Source organism: Castor canadensis, chromosome 4 (assembly GCF_047511655.1).
Source record: "Castor canadensis chromosome 4, mCasCan1.hap1v2, whole genome shotgun sequence".
Taxonomy (NCBI): Eukaryota; Metazoa; Chordata; class Mammalia; order Rodentia; family Castoridae; genus Castor; species Castor canadensis.
Genome location: NC_133389.1, coordinates 38,617,430 through 38,638,088, shown reverse-complemented (window position 1 = coordinate 38,638,088; position 20,659 = coordinate 38,617,430). Strand labels below are relative to the sequence as shown.

The 20,659-nt window shown below is 40.5% G+C and overlaps 1 protein-coding gene across 13 annotated transcripts in view; it reads left to right on the top strand.

The window, feature by feature from the left end:
• Fhod3 (formin homology 2 domain containing 3) overlaps positions 1 to 20,659 on the top strand; it is a 489,096-nt gene that overhangs the window by 398,594 nt on the left and 69,843 nt on the right. For 8 of the 13 annotated variants that reach the window (XM_074069991.1, XM_074069981.1, XM_074069985.1 and 5 more), the window contains 3 exons: positions 492 to 626; positions 4,658 to 4,708; positions 10,624 to 10,838. In XM_074069991.1, coding sequence (XP_073926092.1) covers positions 492 to 626; positions 4,658 to 4,708; positions 10,624 to 10,838 — 401 coding nt within the window. The remainder of the gene's footprint in view (positions 1 to 491; positions 627 to 4,657; positions 4,709 to 10,623; positions 10,839 to 20,659) is intronic. The other 5 variants (XM_020174902.2, XM_074069987.1, XM_074069982.1 and 2 more) reach the window with 3 other exon arrangements.

The following is a 20,659-nucleotide window of genomic DNA, read 5'->3' as shown; positions in this document are numbered from 1 at the left end:
AGGCGTGAGCCACACGGCGCCTGGCTGAACACCTCATTTTAAGATGACATCGTTATTTTGACAGAGTGCTGTATGGTAAAACATCTCTGGTACATATATTATAGAAAATAGTTTTAAGTTTGCAAGTTGATTTTAGCTCATCAAAGACTTTAGACTAACTATAAATTTTTTTTTAAAAAGCAAGCATCTTCCGGAAATACTTTTGTTTATAATAATACCCAGGATTGATGACCACTTATATGCCAAGAATGCTGCTTGGCATTTTATAGACATCACCACATTTTTGTCCTACCAGCACTTGAAGCAAGTTGCTTATCACCATCTACAGATAAAATTCCTGAAACAGAAGATCTGAGATACTCAGTAGTTTCCCTTCAAGCACTGCCTGCGTATTGGCAGACCCTCAGTTCTAACCAAGCTCAGACCGATTCCTGCATTGGTTTTTCAATTACATCCCAACCAACTAAAGGATTCACTTGTTGTACCTTTAGGTCATCACCAACTGGTCTTCTCACGTCATCTTTTAGACAACATCAAGAGTCACTGGCAGCAGAGAGAGAGAGACGGCGGCAGGAGAGAGAAGAAAGGCTACAGAGAATAGAACGTGAAGAAAGGAACAAATTCAAGTAAGAAAGATTTTATAAGATTCTTTTAATAATGAGTTGAAACTTAAAGCACATGCCTTTATAGCTGTATCTGTTTAATACTGGTGTGAAAGGGTTAGGAAATGATATATTTGCTTCTAATTCTGTCTATATCTTTGAGGAAGAGCAAGATTTAACTTATAATAGGCTTGACTTGGGTTTTCTCTAACCATGTAACAGGAAGCACAGAGAGTCAAATGCAATTAGGCAATTGTGCTTTCTTGGGTCATCACTTATCTAAAATGGTCTTTTACAGGCCTTCCTGAGGACAGAGTGCCTTATTGTCCTAACTTAATTTACTGTTTTTCCCTAAAGGTCCTCATGTTTTATTCATATTCTATTCAAAGAAATTATTTTTTCCACTCTCTGGTTTACTTCTTAATCCCTGTACCAATCATATTTTTCTTTTCCTTTTTCCTGTGGTAGGGGAATCATTGTGCTAGCTACTCCCAGCCCATTGCACCCTGATCTCTGGTCTTTGTCCAGTGGTGTGTTTCTGGGGTGGTCCATTACAGAGTCCATGTCTTAACATGTCTGTCCCCACTGAGTCTGGTTTCCCTCTGCTTCTCTTTCTACCAATTCACCTGTTGTCCCATCCTCCAGTTAAACTTCCTTCTACCCCTCACCTGGGCACCATGCCATACTTTCCTTCTTTATGGAATGCAAGACATTTGTGGAGTCTTTGCTTACACACATTCTTCCTTCCCTTCTCCCCTTACCTGGGTTTCTGTACTCCCTTTTCTCTCTTGCTTCTCTTCCTACTTCTCTTATACCTTTCCCCCTTTTTTATCTTCCCAATCATGTCTCCTAGAGCTTGTATTTTTTTTTTCATTTCATTTTCTCCCCACCTCTTCCTCACTTCAGTTTCTTTGGCAAATAATCTGTCCATTGACAGATTAGTTAAATCAATAAAGGATTGATGACTTAAAATGAGGACTTAAAAATTAAAAAACTTGGTTTATTCCAAAAGCCAAGAAGAGTATGTAGAAATGATTAAAATATGAGCAAAATTGTAAAATTGCTTACCTGTCACTCACTACTTAACAAAAACTGGACACCCCAAGTCAATCAGTGAAACGCCAACCCTCACTTTTGTAAGAGTGGGTGAATGGGCATCATGAAATCAACCAGCATCATTTCTCTCCCAAACTTGTGTGGTATGTGCTGAGCTGCCAGATTTCTACCAAATAATAGATGGGGGCACCAGTTCTGGATACACCCTCTCTCAGGAGGTTGTTCAAGAAGTTGTTCAAAAAGACCAATTTTTAAAGCCCTGGAACAGCTAAATGTTTCCTGATTTATGGCCTTCTGTGACATTTGCATATTTTATCACCAAATAGCAACAGGGAATTTGACTGAAATATGTGGGAAATTCAGAGATTACCTTATATATCCAAAGTTTTTGATTGACACCCTCTTAAAATAAGGTGCCAGCTTAGGGAAAATGGAATGCACACGTTCCATCTCGTCCTCCTATTGCATCACTGCTGCATGCACCAATAAATCATAGACAGAATGCATGGAGTTCTGGAAACTTCCATGGTAGAGGGAGAAGATGCAGTGAAGTGGCCCAGCGTCCAAAAATTTTGCCAGTGAAGGCTTCCTTTTTTTTTTTTTAACCTCCAATGTCACCTGTAATGAACTAAAAATACCCCAAGACATATCAAATGTGGACCAAAAGACTTCCTCTTTTTCTGAAGCACAGTCAGAAGAATTACTAAGGGTCAGAGAACACATAAATCCTGTTTTTTGTCTTAATTATCCTAGCCTCCAAGCAACACTGCTACAAAATCCCAGTGATGGCAGCAATGCCTGGCAAGTGCCTAAAACTAAGTGAGGGGCACCCACCCTTTAACCAGAAGTGCAATGGCCTTATGAGCACTAGGCAAATCATTTCTCTCTGCTAGGCTGCCCTGGATACAGATGCAGTAATCAAAAGTTTGTAATAGGTCAGAAGAAGCCCAAGCTTTCTGGCAGGAGGACAGGAAGAGAAACCAAGGAAACAGAAAGTGCCACTGGCTGGTGCACAAAAGGTCTGATCTGACTAGCATTGAAAAATTGAGCTAATGTTGGAACCAATATCAAAAAGGAGGTCAGAACTCGCAAATTGAAACTAACTTGCATGGCTACCTGGAAAAAACAAAACAAAAGTCACGATTTGTTTTAGAATCTCATTGCAGAATATTTAAGATTTACAGAATATAATTCAAAATAACTTGCCATACTAAAAAGAAAACAGGAAAATTTTAACTAAAAAGGAAAAGATAATCAAACAATCACCACAAAAGGACATAGATATAACTATCAGACAAAGACTTTACAATAACTAGTATAAACATGCTTCAAGAATAAGGGCAAATATGCATGAGACAAAAGAAAAGAGGAGTCTTTGTAAAGAAAAAAAAGATATAAAGAAGAACCAAATGGGAATATATATATATAGAAATTAAAAGTTAAAAAAATTCATTCAATGAGCTGAATAGCAGAATACAGATGAGAAAGAAAAGCCAGTGAATTTGAAGATGGAACAATAGAAATTATTCAATCTGGAGACAAGAGATGGAAATGCGTGATATCTTAGTAGCCCAGGAGTAACACCAAAATGTCTAGCATTCATGTCATGTTGTCTAAGACTAGCAGTGGAATCTCAGAGGTATAGGAAAATAGGGTGAGAATGTGTTATAATGTCTATTCAACCATTATGGCACAGCCACGCACAGAATGAGGATTAGACTTGGGCACTCTGTCTTTAGAGATTATTGGTTACTTCTCACCATTTGCTCCCGGTTCCATTTAAGAGCACAGAGAGTTCTAGGCAAAATGACCCTTTGTCCAGGAGGAGTGCTAATTATCAGAAAAGACCACAGGCACTTGCCATTACTTATTAATTAAAGCACCTGCAATTCCATATTCTGAGAATGTGGATGAAAAGAGATTTAGAAAGGGAAAGAGGAACAGCTTGGCTATTATCTGAATGGCCCACTTTTCATGAACTTCCCTGAGTTGCTTGTACTCCTTGTGCTTTTTACAAAGCATCTCAAAGTTCTTGTCTGTTGCTTTTGTTGACTATAGTCTTAAACTTCCTGAATTGCAAGAAATTATACCTCTAGCATGGGAAACAATGAGGATAGGTGTTTATGGGTGATGACAAATCTGACTCTTGCTACATTTCTCCTCCTCTTCCTAGCATACTGTAGTCATTCTGATGTACTGTCCCTGTTACCAGTGCACTGATAAGCAGAATACTTAAGCTATATTATGAGGTCCAGTGTAGAAAAACTTGATGTCAGGATTCTCCAGGAAAATACCCCATCCACCAAGAGATGACTGATTATATAGTCTTAAATTTAGATTCAAGCTGGAACCTCACCAGCAGGAACAGAAAAAAAAAAGCATTAAAATTGGACTTAGTCAAATATATCATGGGTGTTAATGAAGAGGTTGCATAACCCAAGAGTTTCCAGTGGTCCTAGCATAGCAGCTGAGGTTGTGCTGGCTGTGAAAAATGTCTAATGTTTCTGTGAACTGCAACACAAGATGCCAAGAGAACTTGGGTCTAGTTCGATTTAATTCTTTTAAAAATCGATGTATTGGAGTTTGAACTCAGGGCTTTGTGCTTGCTAGGCTGGTACTTGAGCCACATCCCCACTACTTAGATTCAATCTTAAGATAGATGTTTTGGAACTACTGGAGCTCAGTTGGATATTAATCATCTCCAAAAGCTGTTGCCTACTTGTAATTGCCACATTTTATTTGTATAGTTTTAAAAACTTCTCTTCCTTCCTCCCTCATACACTTACGTTCTTTCCTCAGAGTAGTTAGTATTGTTTCTAAGTAATCCAAATATCCCCATGTTTTTCTGCCATCATTTTATTGGAAATTCAGTAATTCAACTATGACACTTTTTCATTTTCTGGGCAGGACTTCATGGTTAGTAATTTCTTGGTAATTTTATGAGTTTCTAATTGTACTATTTTCCTTCTCTATTTGTTTGTTCTGCATATTTCTGCTAGCCGAGAGTATTTAGACAAAAGAGAGGAGCAAAGACAAGCAAGAGAAGAAAGGTTTGTATATCTCTTCTTTCCCTTTGTCACCGAATGGCACGTGACTTTGCACTGCTAACCAAGCATGTAGAGAAGACTGTGTTCCTTAAAATATATTAACTTCGCCTCAGGCACCTCGGCGTTGCATAACTGGCATTTATGCAGTAAATAACTGGCATTTTTTTAAACCTCTGTTTTCCCAGAGAAGTTCAGATTTATCATTTAGTGCCATCATGTGAAATGTACATGTCCGTTGCTCCAAAACTTCTCCAAATGAGCACATTGGTGTTAGCATATGTCATGTGTCACTGAATAATGGGAATAGATCCTGAGAACTGCTTTGCTAGGTGATTTTTTTTCATTGTGCAAACATCATAAAAGGTACACAAACTAAAACAGCCATTACATCAGTAGGCAGTATAGTCTTATGGGACCATTGTTTTAAAGTTGTCCATTATTGACCGAGACATCCCTGTGTGGTACTTGACTGTTTTTGAAATACCTATATCCACTACTGAGCCAGTGTTAGGTGTCCTTACTGTATGCTTCTGTGTCATTTGGTCAGCATTCCTTCAACCCATATTTGAGTGTACACACTGCCAGGAACTGGCTGGGGTGCCATACACACCCAAGACTCTTTCTGATTGTACCTGCTCACTTCCTGACCTCCCTCCTGAACTGTATCCAGTTCCTGGATGGCAAGAACCATACCTGGCTTTCCTTATGTATAGAATAAATAAATGAGCTAATGGACCAGCAGCTTTATTTAAGATATCCAAGCTATAAACTAGTTTGTTAGTTTCAGTCACAATGTGGTCTGAATCCCAGTAAAATATAAAATTAATGTATTCATTGTTTGACAAATGAATGTAAAGCAAAGGAAACTGGTTGTGGAAACAGATCCGCAAGTTTTTATCTCCAGCACTGGATAACCGGCAGTTGTCCCATCTGCCACCAGATGGCGATGCAACATGGAGAGATGGAAAAGCTCCTTTTATACATTTTGTATTGAAGCCAGCTGGGAACCTAACAGTTTCTGGACTGTGCCAATATGATGTGGAATTGTGCTAATTCTTTAGACACCATCAGCTAAATAGATCAAGACAGTCTGAGGCAGGGAAGAGTGGAGACGGCCTGTGCTCAATTTAAAAATTAGATGCTTAAGTCAGCCTCATGAGTAAAAACTACAGCGTTGCTTTATTTCCCGCATTCTATTAGATTATTGTCATCCTAGTAACAAGTTGCAGCCAGTAAATAAAGAGTGAAAGATGTTGGTAAAGGAACAAGAAACTTCCGTTTCTCTGACTTGTGCCTCTTTTTGACACTGGGAGGTATTAACATATACTCTTACTGAAAATGATGTTGTCTTTCTGCCTGGGCTTGAGGGATTAGATTTTACTTTTTTTAGTTCTCCCTCCAGTTTTGGTACCTTTTTGAGCTTCTGACAACTTGACCACCAGGTTATGTCTACACACAGGCAAAGCTGTGTGACACCTGGGGAAATGTCAACATGCTTTGTCAAGGACTATACTGACTCAGGCTGATGTCACAATTTTCCCAGGCCACTAAAGGCCAGTCTTTCTGTATATTACTTACTGCCCTTTTTCCAAAACAGGGCTTTACTTATGCCTGGGAGTCTCGAGTAGGGAAGGTTGTCACTTTTCTCTTTTTTTTTGTTCTGCGCTTTGTCCTGGCCCCCAGGCTGCCCATCTGCTGAGCCTTCTTAGTTGATACACGTCTGGGCTGCCCATGGCTGTGTGAAGAACCCATCCTTCCCTTACAGCCCAGATCTCTGGGTATATAGGTTTGCCAAAAATCAGCCAAGCATTTTCCATGTCTTCTCTCTCTCTCTCTCTCTCTTTCTGTCTCTGTCTCTCTGTGTCTGTCTCTCTCTCCCTCTCCCTCCCTTCCTCTTGTTTGTTGTTGGTTTTTTTATCTGTTGAGTGCCTCCGTAGCCCAGATGCTGTTCTTTTTTTCTTTCTGTTTTTTTTTTTTGTTGTTGTTGTTGTTATTTTGCAACTCTGGGGATTGAACCCGGGGCCTTACAAATTATAGGAAAGCACTCTACAATGTAAGCTATGCCTCTAGCCCCTTTGTTTTGTATTTTGTTTTTGAGATAGAGTATCACTAATTTTTCCCAAGCTGGCCTCAAATTGTAGGTTCTCCTGCCTCTGCCTCTCAAGTATCTGGGATCTATATCTCTCATTCTTAATGAAAAGACTAAGATATGACCTGAACCATGGGCAGATGTTTTTGAGGTTGGTATCATATAAGCAGAAGATAATGAATGTTACTTTGCTTGTTGAGAAATGCTGACCATCACTTATATTTAATTTCATGTCATCTCATTTTATAATTTTATGCAAACTGTTGTGTGACAGTGATGCTTATCAGGAATCAGTTTCTGTTGAGATACTACTTCTAATTTTTTTAAATGTTAGAAGAAATATATCAATATGATAATGATCATATTAGGTGACATTCATTAATTTCTTTTAAATAGTGAGAAATGATATCTAGTCTAGGGACAGGATGGGATAGGTGGTGAATCAATTCCATTTGGACTTGTTAGTCTGAGGGCATTGATAGGACAGTGGCAGGAAATGCCTTGCAGTGAACATGGGCTACATGAACAAAGTATAAGGGAAGATTTGAGGCTGGGTAAGGAATTTGGAAATTATGCATAACAATGATTAATGAAATAGTGAAAAAAGGTTCTATGCATACCTAGAAGGCCTGAGAGTAGAAATTAGAGGGCACCAGGCTTGGGTTTAACATAAGGGAGAATTTCCAAATAGGAGGACAGCAGGAAAAGTCAGCATCATAAGTAGGTTTAGGTTGATATAAAGTCAAACAAGGATATTGTAGGGCCCTGTAAAGAGACTGAGCTGCACTTCCAACCCTGCCACTAGGCCCTATGTGGGTGTTGGAGTTCATTCCAATGATTTATTTACTTCTCTCTCCCACTGAACTGTGAGCTACATAAGGGTGGGATTTTTTCTTGTTTATTATTAAATCTCTAGTGCCTACTATAGTCCTTAACAGATGATAGGCATTCCAAAAATGTTTGATAAATAAATGGAAAGATGAGTGGATAAACAATGGATGAGGTAGAAGAAAGAGAAATGAGAAGGTTTGGATGAAGGTAGCAAAGGTGAAAGGTCTTTTCTTGGGGCTGTGCTGTATGAATGGAGACCTCATGCTTTGCATGGAGGCTTTGTCATGGTCTGTTGATTGGTGTTACTGCACAAGGTAGCCGGGATGCATGAGGTCACTGCATGGGCCAGTGGGGCTCCCCACATCAAGTACAATTGAACTTCTAAATGCCATGGCTGTTAGAATCACTGTCTACAGGAAGGCCATTATACAGGTCCAGCCTCCTCCCCAAGAACTGCTGGAGGTCCCTGTGGAGCAGGAGGGTTACTATGCTGTGATGTCCTGCCAGGTGCTGTGGCACACGTACCAGTCCACCACCCTTACCTCTCCAACTGTTACAGATAAACACTGTAGCTGCTCTTCCAGAAAGACTTCACGATCTTGATCTCTATGCCTCTCTGATCCTGTAGTTTAAAATTATTTTAATTGTGATAAAGTTCACATAACATAAGCATGACCATTTTAGTGTGTAGTTCAGTGATCTGAGGCTTATTCATGTTGTCATACAACTAGTCTTCAGAACTATCTCATCAGATGAAACTGAAACTCGATACCCATTAAATGAGAGACCTACTCTAGCCTCTGCCATTTTTTTCTACCATGTAAACATCTTCATACCCAGGGACAATTCTAATTAAACTCTCAACTCTTCCTGTGTCATAGATCAGTGGTAGTGTCCGTAGTCTTTTATTTTATATCTATCCATGCTTGGGGTGAGCAGCCCCTAGAAAGCCCCCAGAAAGTGGGGTGAACTCTTTTGATTGCCAACCCATGTCTGCCAGCCTGGCTTCACACCAAGAAGGGTATAAGATGCCATGTACCAGGCCAGAAGTGCATTGCCTTCCTGGCTGGAAGCTTTTATGTAAGGCTTCATTACTTCCTTCCCTGACTCCTGGTTTCCTGTTCTGGGATTCTGATCTCTTGGTCCTGTCTAAATCCCCTTCATTGTACTTCATTCCGTGCCTGCCCTTTTCTTCTGTTACAGGCTTGGGCTCAGTGTGGTAATACCTGGGTTTACAACTCGTCCTAGGCTGATAGCAGTTTGCCACCACCCGTTCAAAATCTGCCTCTAGGGGGCCATGACTAGTGCCCTGAAAATCCTCTTCTAAGGTTGCTGTCACTTCCACCATCAAGGGGTCCCTTGCTGGTCTGAATTAACCTTTATTACCTCTTTTACTTTTGGAGAGATGATGCTATTGGCAGGAAAAGCCTAGTGTGAGTCTTTCTGGGGACAGCTTCATCCTGTAACCATATGCCCAGCCTTGGGCATTTGTATGTGCAACCCATCACAAATCTCTCACTGAGATTTGCCAAGAAAGCAAACTTGCTCCTGATGACAATGAGACAGGACACCTTTGCCCCTCAGCCTCCTGGGATACAGGTGGGCCTCAGCAGGTGAGAGGGAGCCTCTTGGCAGGTTTCTTTCTGCAGTTTTGCCTGCTTCTCAACAGCCAACAAATGCAAGGCACTGAAAGAACAAAGGATGTTAATCTTCCTGTTCTCAAAAATCATATTGTCTGCTTGTTGGAAACAGACATACATATGTGAAAAGATGACTAAATATGCCAGGCAGTAAATGTAAAATGCCATCTGAGTTGAATGGGCTACATATCCGACATGAGTTCAGAGGCAGGACCAAGATCACTTCCAGCTGTGCAGGTGCAGGCTGGCTTCACAGTGGGAGAAAGCAGTGAATGCAACATGGCCTGAGGGGCAGTGTCCCTTCGTGCTGTGGGAGAAGGTGTGACGACCAGCGGGAGTCATGCTCACCTAAGGAGTGCATGCATTTCAAATGCATTCTTTTAAAGAATTGAAATAATGTGCACTGCCTTTCTCATCCTGGTGAATTAGGAGTGTCTTGTATAGTGATGAGGTGAGCATCTTGGTGAGTAGGGAATTGCTGGTGAATCTGGATGGGTACAGAGTGAGGCACTAGTTCAGTGGTGGCCACGTAAGATAGTCAGACCTGCTACAGCTGAATCCGTACGTTTATTTCTGCACAAATAATGGTGGGTAAAATTAGCAGACATCTGGAAGAGGCACATATTTCAAAGTTATTTTGGTCTGATCTATAAAGCACACTATGAGGAATATGATTGGTAGCTGGTCTTAATAAACAGTTAGTGGGTTCTGCCTGCCTGAAATGCAAAACAGATGTATCTTTGTTCTTTTAAACTGACTTTGATGAATAAACTATATGTGACGTCAGGTCCGAGCTATTGGATGTCTGAGTCCTACTTAGAAATATTTTAGAATATAAAAAAGTTTCCATGGTTGATGCTGAGAGAACAAAGTGAATTCCAGTTGCATTGCTGTTAGCATTGAAGCAGGTTCAGAAATTCCAAGGGGCCTTTATCCAAGCAGCCCCTTTGGGTATTTGGGGTATTGTTTCTCTCTGCTGCACAGAGGGCAAGCTCAAGAGGGTTTGGTTCTCCACTGTCACTGTTGGGACTTTTCACTGGTGGTTATTGCTGTTTTGTTTGTTTGTACAAATGTTTACTAAAAGAGAAAAATAGGATCTGCAGCAGTGTTCCAGGATCAGGGACTGTGTGATGTTGCCATTTCCCCCAATTTGTTTGGTTATGAGTGATGCAGGATTTTTAATCATTAGCATCTTGGCTTCACTGGGTGTTTTTGGCAGGCTGACCTTCCAGTCAGCCCTGCGTTGTGCTCTGTGCATCAGGAAACCAGCTCACTCTGCAGGTGTTTCATCCATAAACAAGCACCGACCACGGGCTCCTCTTTCTTTTTACGGAAACCCTTTGGAATTTAACTTTCAGATACAAATACTTGGAGCAGTTGGCAGCTGAGGCGCACGAGAAGGAGCTGAGAAGCTGGAGTGTGAGCCGTGGCAGAGCTGACCTCTCCTTGGACCTGACCTCGCCAGCAGCCCCTGCTTCACCCGCTGCTGTAAGCCAGAGCCCTTCGTCTGTAGACTCACAAGAGGCTCTGGCAGTATCATCCTCCCCCCCAGCAACACCTCAGCATCCCCAAGGTGAGTGCAGGGAGAGGAGAGGGAAAACTGATGGATTAACATCTGACAGGCTTCTTCTGGGCAGCAGAAAGGATTCCGATGTGCAAACTAACACAAAGACAGCAAGACAGGTAAGTTTCAAGAGTGGCTGTAGCCTGCACTATTATTGATCATCTAGTCTTCAGAGCTAGTCATAGTAAAGCGAAATGACTTATGAAAATTGTACGTGCATGATTGTTGAACAGAGAGAATACACAAAATAAGACTAACTTTGACACTTAATCTGAAATAACGGGGTAGTAACTTAGTACTCCATAACTTGGATAGGTGACTCTACCCAAAAAAGTGACCACTTTGAGATTTTTTTTTATCCTAGGAACTGTTAGTCTGATTTAAATTAATTTATGGAGAATAAAATTAATTAATTAAAGCAAGCAAAGAAAAATGTGGACCCAGTGAAAATAGATGTTAAGTACTAAAGAAGGAAAGAATAGTAAAAATTACTGGCAGGTGGTGGGGTGCTTATGTATACATAACTACATGCAGGCTCTCCCTCGAGAAACTCTGTCTTAGCTTTATTTGGAGAAAAGCAACAATATTGCTCACTGCAGCTTTGGGCATCATCTTTGGTCTGTGCACTGTGGGTCCGATTTCTTGCACATTAACGCAGAGCATGGTTCTTGGGTATAGGCGTTACACAATGTGTGCTGATTAACACTGCCGCTAGCACTGTTTAGTTTCATTGAGTGTTATGGCTTACAGCCTGATGTAGACTTAGCCAACTGAAGACAGCAGAGACACTAAACTTTTAACTCTAGGAGGATTGACTAAATATGGCATAAAGTTTAATTTAAGCAAGGCAGGACTCCATGACCTCAGCAGAACTGGATGTAATGGAATGACATTGTCTGTCCAATTTTTTGCTGGCTCTCCTAGCCTCAGGGTTCATTCTGCAGGAGCAGGCTGGCTCCCCTGCAGCTTTTCATCATGTCTAGTTACTGCTGGTCCCTGAGCCATAGACGATTGTCCCAGGCAGATGGCTCAGTCATACATGAGTAATGTCAGCCTGAAAATAGTGAGACTGAGGCTTGGGAAAACAGACGGTTCTGTGACAGCTGTGCACTTTCCAACTCCTGCTTTATATCAGTGCTTTATCTTCAATGTAGTATTTCTAGGAGCAGTAGAAAAAATATCCCCCAGCAAAGCTGTGGTTTAGCATTTAATCTTGGCACTTTTCACTCCAAGAGTTGTACTCTAGCCATTTATTGAATGATTGTCTAAACTGTGGAACACAGAATAGCCCAAACTGAGAGAGAACTGTCAGTATCTATAAATGCTATTGTCCTCAAATTTTTGAACCACTTGGTGTTTGTGGCAGAAAACAGTTCAAGTATTTTGTTCAATTAAAGTTGAACTTGAAATATTCTAATAAAAAGAATGTTTCAAACTTTAAGAACTCAGAAAATGTATCTTGAATATATACAATATGCATCTGGGGAAGCATAGCTATTTCAGCATACATACTGAAAAATAAGTAGCAAATGTGAGCCTCCTTTTCAGTGGAGAGTTTTAACAAAGACTGAGAGAATGTTTGGCCAAAATTACACAAGTGATATCTGCATCTGAAAAAGGAAAACAGGAGTTGAATTTATGCATGATTACAAACTAGTAACTTCATGTGGTGTTTTCTGGGGGGCGGGGCATGAGGGGTGAGGGCAGCGGCTCTTTTGGAATTTAGATCTGTCCATCATATGTTAAGTGTGATCCAAATCAGTGGGAACCAGCAAAATATTCTAACCTCCTTGTACTACTATGTAACTAAGTTTTCAGATTGGAAATTATAAGTATATAAAGAGAAATTCCATATAGAAAGGTCATAAAAAGTACTGTTGAGGCTTCCTTCTAATTTGGATACTTTTGCTTTTCTAACAGAAATACATAGTTGAGATAACAGAAAGGACAGAGAGGATTTTCTCAGTCTACCTTGAAATGTCCTGCAGCATCCCATTAATAGTCTGTTCTTTTTTTATCAGATCCCATTTTCAAATGTTAAAGGAACTTTTTGCTTATTCCTAACATTTACAATCTCTGAACATCTGGAGGAAGAATAAAAAGTATAATCACACATCCAGATGTTTGTCTTGCACCAAACACCTGGCATTAAGAGGTCTAAATGTGCCAAGGATCACCTTGCTTTCTCTGATTCCTGTGGAATCCTCTGGTCACATATGTTTCATATTTTTGTAGCACTGTGCCCCTTCCTCCCAGATGTTACGATGCAACGTCTTACTGCGGGTTTGGGTAAGGTGGGCGATGGCTCAAATGGGTAGGAGGATTTGCTTCAGCTCTTGTTGGCACAGTGCTGGGATTGGGTGCCATCCCAGCCATTCATCATGGTGCCACAGTACTTGTGGTGGTGTTCAAATTTATACCACACCAACCCTTTCCACAGTAACTGCAAAATCTGCAGCCTACATTTCAGAATTGTATTTGTAAGAAAAGGAAAAGCAAATATTAGTTATTGAATTATGTGTGTGTGTGTATATATATATATGTATGCAGGTGTATAAATACGTACATATATATACACATATCTCAAGATTTACAGGTCACGTTATAGCTTCTTTACTACAATTCTTTACTCAAATTCTGGAAAACTTTTAAAAGTAGAAGTTGTGAAAAACATTTTAAAAATTCTTTTCTCTCTTACAAAATATGTATTTTTAAAAGAGAAGGCCTAATGGTTAAATACCAATAGCTCTATATGCCATCCAGTGAGATCTGTCAGCCAAACCCTTGCCAGCTGAATCTGCTGTCACTCTTGTATAAATGATGCCACTAACCCCCACTATCAAGTCAATGTGTGCTTGCATTATTTTTCATCTGGCCCTTTTGTGGCTCACAGCAGATGTGTATCACAGTATTGCCTAGACTTAGTGATGGAATGAGTGGTTTTTCCTCTGTGTAAAATCACCAGGCCCAAGTGAGGAAAAGATATCTGTATATGTTCTTTAATTAAAATAATCAAGCCAACATTTTGGTGAATATAAAAGGACATCTCTCTTTATCCGTTGCTTCAATATCTTTTCCTTATTTTTTTTTTCACTGAGATCTGGAGGCTTGCCCCAGAATATCTACCTAATACATTTATTTTCTGTTGTACTTTTAGGAACCTCACAGATGACTAGAATCAAATAAGTTATTCGCACTCATTGGAGGAAAAGTATACTGTTCCTGTTGGGACAAAATTCTTCAGTGTGGCTTTTCAGAAAGTTGCACCAGGGATTAAAAGTAATAATCTAGGATTGGGCTCACAACTGTAATCCTGTAATCCTAGCTACTTGGAAGGCGGAAGTAGGAGGATCATGGTCCAAAGCTGGCTCAAGCAAAAGCATAAAGCTCTATCTGAAAAACAAACTAAAACAAAAAGAGCTAGGAACATGGCATCAGTGCTAGAGTGCTTGCTAGCAAGTACAAGGCCTTGAGTTAAAATCCCAGTCACACACAAAAAAGTAATAATCTAGGTACCTATAAATGAAGTCAATATAGCCAAATAACCTAATATGTGTCAGGGAATGTATCTCATGGAAACAATGTAGGAAAAAAACACTCAACCTAAAGCCAGATGTTGATAGTAGTCCTTGCAGTGTATCCTAGGGTTGAACTGCCTTCCCTGCAGAGATAGAATTATGTCTACCTTCCTCCCCACTTCACATTCTTGGGACCCCCTTGAGGCCAGGTGAAGAGAAATGACTTTTCCCAGTGAAAGGAAGCTGCTATCAAGAGCTTATAAGAGGCTTTCACCCATTAGTCTCATCATGAAAACAGACATAATAGCAAATTATTTTCATTGTTGGCTGGTAGCCCCCATATTGTACACACAAAGGGTACCTTAGAGATGCATTTGACAATTTTGCCATATTAATTTTATGTCAGGAAAAAAAATACTTTCAGCAGCAATTTCTTTTTCTAACCCATAATTGGATTCCTAGGTATTTCTAAAAAATCTTACTGGGGATATAAGATATAGCCTATCCCATCTTGTGTTTACCTGGCAGCATTTATAAAAATCATTGAGAATGGCATACTGATATTTGTCCCACAGATCCAAACATTTAAAGGTCTGACAAATAAGACAGTTCCTTCAGCTTCTGGATTCTCAAGCCTGGAAATAAGGTGTAGACCTTATAATTACATCATGAAGTATTCAGCCTATTTGAAGAGTCATTTTTTGGTGAGGGCATCCAGTCATCATCCTGGCTGTGGTTTTTGTTAGCTATAGCATAGATTGAGCATCTTTGTTATGTAACACTGTTTGAGTCTCCCTCAGGTGAAGGAGCTCTTTTAGCTTACCTAATGCACATGGCAGAAACATCTGGTATCCTATTTCTAACTGGCACAGTAGCAATGGAATATCGTTAGTCATCAGCCTCATGCATGCTGGTTCTTTAGCGTAAAGTTTTTGGATGCCTCCAATCCAGTGTTTCATGAATTGGCAGGAAACTTGATCCTGTGGTTCTGTGACTCGGGGCTGCCTTGGCTCCTTAGACCTCACCTAACTGCTGGTACTTGATGCCATTTGGTCAGTTAGGTAAAATCGCTTAGGAACTCTACCCACGGCCAAGGCCCTACCTTCTATACCTGCTGTGGGATCTTACTGAAAACCTTTGTAAGTCAGTGGATTTTTCTGTCTTGCTATTTATGTGTCTTAATAATGGGAAAAGGCAAACATTTTCTCATGTTCTCACTGTAGAGAAAAGAGTTGCCTGAACTGTGTTTTCTTTTACCATATTTTAACATGTTAAATAGTCTGGAGTCTTTTTCAAGTAGACAAAGTATAAACCTTAAGTAAAGACAAAGCAAAGAATGACATTGGGAAAGTTGGTGAGGAAAGGTATCGTCTAATCAGCATGGTGATTTCATAGGCACTATGAAGTGCCAGGAATTGTGAAGGTTTTATCCTACTTATAAGCTAATAAAGTAGCCTGCTGCATGCAATTTCATGAATACTGGCAGAAGACATGAAACTCCAGGGTCAGAGACAAAGGATGTTATTATTTGTAGCAATAATAGTACCCAGAGAATAGACACTTTTGCCATTTTCCCAAGCCCCAGTTCTGACAGTGATGTGAATTGGGCTGAGAGATATTTGTACACCTACTGCGATGAGCCTGAGGAGAGGAACTCTGAACTTAAGAGATCCCAAATCATTTACACAGGCAGTAAGTATGCCTTTCCTTCATTCCAGAGGGAGAATGCCTCAGTAAGCATTCAATCCACTAGCCCTCTGCTCTGTCTCTCACTATCTTCCAAGGCTATTTCCTATACGCACATCCTTAGATACTCCCGAACAAAGACTGTCAGTGCCTCAGCTTGCAGTGCTGCAAAAACATGGGCGATCCAGGGACAATTGTTTCCTAACATTAGATTATAATGGTTTTTGGCCAACCTTTACTATCAGATTTGTACCCTGAAGTCTGATAATGTAAATAAAGATTTCAAGTTTTGAACAGTGATTAACTTGCTTGCACAAAGGAGTGTCAGGTGTTGCAAGACCCTGCCTGCGTCTGAAAGTGCTCACAGGGAGTGTGGCTTGTTGACAGGGTGAGACAAGAGCCTTGAGTCAGCACCTCTGGTGACAGTCAGGAGGCTCCATGTGTTGGTACAATGAGGAATCTTCATTCTTTGGTACTTTTTATTTTTAGTCAATGACTGAGACCTGGGAAACAGCAAAGGATAACAAGTCTTAGCTTGCTTCTAGCATCCTTGTTCTGAGCTCAGGACTTTAGTCATCATTGCCATCCCCACCACTTTTACTTCCTTTCAGCATTCCTGCCATCCTGCCATCCATCTTGTAATGCATTTGTACAAAATGATGCAATGTCTGCAGGAAAGCCAGGAAAGCACACGTTGGTTTACAATCCGTAAAAGTATGCTTTTCAAAATAGTCCCTTGTTTCAGATACCATGAAGGGTGTTTTGCCTCTGGACATGCATGCATGTTTGAAGCCTTTTGAAGCAGGAACTTCTCTGAGAAAGCTGCCTCTGCCAGATAAATGGGAAGCTCCAGTAGTGTTTTGTCTACTTTTTGGATCAAAACCCTCTGGAATCTTTTACATCCTCTAGGCAGTCTTAAAAGCAAATATGCCATTTACTTTTCATGTCATCTACTATATTCATCATTTTGTCTCAGTCTTTCTCTTTGTTTTATTGCAATCTTCTCATTGACTCTTCTCGGTTTCCTCTTTTCTTACCACACTCTCTCATTGGGCCCTCACATGCCCACTTTTGACTTTTAGCTTCCTTCATATGCAGAAAACTGCTAGGTCTGTTCCTCTACCCTTGGTCACCGTCCACCTCCTCAGGCATCTCTATGTGAATGTCCCTTTGACACATCACACTTGCATGGTACTAGTCTCAAGGGATTCAGGTGAGAAGGTTCCTCCATTTGTTACACATAAGCTGCCAGCCCCAAGCCTATTCAGACGTTCTAGTCCTTACCTGGGAAAGGCCATTTCTCTTGGCCCAGTCATTTAAGATGGAAGTGTACATGGAATTTTTGACCCCTCCTTCAGTACTCACCCCACACCAGTCAATTACTGAGCCATATAACCAGTCCTTCATCCTGGCCTCAACTATCTATCTCCCATTGCACAACTTCAGTTGCTTCTAACAGGTCTTACCTCTTCCAGGTTCTTCTCAGCCACCCACCCGACTCCAACCCCCCCAAATCATATCTAGTCTCTGTTTTTAAAATCCTCTGGTGGCTCTCCATTGTCTTGAAGACCTTACATGGCATTCAAGACCAAATCAGTCTATTACCAGCACAACAGGCCCATGTGATATACTTCATCCATACCAGGCTTCTGTCCTGAAAAGGGTCAGGTCTCTCGGGAGTGCCTCTGAACATAGAGTGCCTGCTTCCCTTGGTGTCCACTGGTCCTGTACCTATCTACATGAAGCATCTTCTCTTCTCAAAAGCCTCCTCAATTGCTCTCCTCTGTATCTCTTGTGTCTTATGTGCAGTTGGGATACAGGGCTTCCCTCGTATGTGTTAAGGGGGCCTCCCTATTCACCTGCATACTTCTCAGGGGAGGACCCAGGCCTGTACCTACCTTTGCTATTCCTTAGTGCTAGAGCAGAGTAGACATTCAATAAATGCTTTAGGAGTTGGTTAATGAACAAACAAAAGAAAGAAAGCAGTTTAGTCTTCCAAGGCAGCTATGTCCTCTTTATCCAGAAGGAAATTTTTTACATGGGTCACGGATAGAGGACACATCTTTGAATACACAGGCCACTCTATAAGGACAGACTACATAATGTGGACCTAATTGAGAGGGAACTTTGCAGAGAACCGGCATAATGTTACCTGGGCCATTTCTTTCTTAAGAGGTAGGTATTCAAATAGCAAAAAATTCAGAGGATAAATCTTGGTTTTAAATTGGTAGTTAAGATATTTATTTAACAGTCTTTTAAAATATCCCATTGTCATAGTTCATTCAGCTGCTATAACAGACTACTGTAAACTCGGTGGCTTATAAACAGCATTTATTTCACATAGTTCTTTTTTGGTGGTGGTACTGAGGTTTGAACTCAGGACTTCATGCTTGCTAGGCAGGTGCTTTAGCAATTTTTTTGGCTTTTAGTTATTTTTCAGATAAGGTCTTGTGCTTTTTGCCTGGGGCCAGTCTCAGACTGTGATCCTCCTACCTATAGCTCTCCTGTGGCTAGGATTATAGGCACTTGCCATCTTGTCTGGCTTGTTGATTGAAATGGGATCTTGTTAACACCCTCCCACCTCCCCCAGCTTGCCTCAAACCATGATCCTCCTGATTTACACCTCCCATTTATCTGGGATTGCAAACATGTATCACCCAGCCCCACCCTATTTAACATAGTTCTTAGAGGCTGGGAAGCCAAGACAAAGAAGCTGGCATATTTGATGCCTGATCACAGCTCTCTTTCTGGTTCACAGATGGTGCCTTTGCACTGTGTCCTAACATGGTAGAAAGGGCTAGGTACTGCTCCAAAGGCTCTTTGTCTCTTTCATAATGGCACTAATGCCATTCATTTTGGCTCCATCCCCATGACCTAATCACTTCCCAAATGCCACATCTTCTAATGTGGCTACCTTGAGAGTTAAGACTTTACCATATGAATTTGGGGAAACATAGCATTCAGTCCATTGCACCTTTTATTTTAAATGAGTTACTTCCAATTCCAGATCTTCCTTTCTTAGTGAACGGATATGTTAACAACAGCAGATAAACTGGGCCATTAGGTTAAGTGGAAAGGCATACCCATAAGAGAAGAAGGGCAAATTCTTTGGAGTAAGAATTTAAAAGTAAGAGATTTCTAGCCACATCCCAATCTCAGGCCAGCAGGTTCTGCTTGGGTTTGGCCAGAATCTACGGACAGGAAGAGCTAATGTTTTGTTTTGTTTTCTTTTCTTTCCTTTTTTCTTTTATATTGTTGTGCTGGGGGTACATTGTGGCATTTATGAAAGTTCTTCCAGTATATGAAATATATCACAGTTAAATTCACCTCCTCCATCATTCCCCTTAATGTTTTCTTTTGCTATTAGTTGTTTTGGTCTTATGTCTCTTTTCTATGACTTAATAGACTTTAACCTGAAAAATCTGAGTTTTCACATCTGAGTTTCCTGTGCCCTACCACAGTGCCTGGCACTTGACAGGTCTCAATAAACAGCTCGAGTCACATCAAGGCATCTGTTTACAAGTAAACATATCCTAGGGCCAAGTGTGGTTGTACATGCCTATAATCTACTTGGGAGGTGGAGCTAGGAAGATTGAGGTACAAGACCCACCAGGCAAAAAGTAGCAAGATCCTAGCTGGAAAAACAAACTAAAAGCAAAAGGACTGAGGTGTGACCCAAGTGACAGAGCACTTGCCTAACATGCATGAGGCCCAGAGTTAAATTCCCATACTGCCAAAAAAAAAAAATCATATATTATGAAGCCTGGAGAAATGAAGTGACCAAAAAAAGACTCAAGGTCCATCAATTTATTTGCTAGGTGGTATTATTCAGGACTATCCATTTGAATGTTAATGTGTTCCTTTGATGTCACTGATTCTATCTGAGACTTGACCAGAGCTGGAGGGGCTGTTGGAAAGGATTGCTATTTGAAATTGACAGTGTCTTCATTCTTGAGCAAAGACTTGTCTTCCCCTTTGTCTTTGTAAGAAAATGAGCATCTTATTAAGCCAGGAGCTCCACTGGCCTTACTGGACACAGACGAATGAGGATTGGAGTCCATCCTGTTTGACATGTTTGAACCCAAATGAGACTTGTTTGTTTCTCTTTAGGAAAGATATGTAAACAAGCTCAGTGGAAGTCTTCATAACCAAGGCTTGGAATTTTGGGTCATCTAATTTGGCTTTAAGATAATGATATGGAGGCTGGAGGTGTGGTTCAAGGGGTGAAGCCTAGCAAGTGTGAGGCCTTGAGTTCAAACCCCAATACTGCAAAAATAATAACAATAATAATGATATAGCACTAAATAACACAATCACCTTAAACAGCTTTTTACTTTCTGTTTATAGTATGAAATAGACTATTCACTCCATGTGTCATCAAGGTCACAATAATTGAACTTTAACTGACTGATGCCTTTTTATTCTATATGATCTTATGGTAGTGTTGTAGACATTTTGACCAAGTGAACTCAATCAGAAGTACAATTTGAGTAACAAGAGGGAGAATGAAAACTGTAATTTATGTAACGCTATAACCCTGTCCAACATCCAACTCAGGAGCCTGTTCCTAAGTAATCATGGCATGAGGGACCAGGATCTACTGTTTTTGTTCTTAGTCATTCCTAA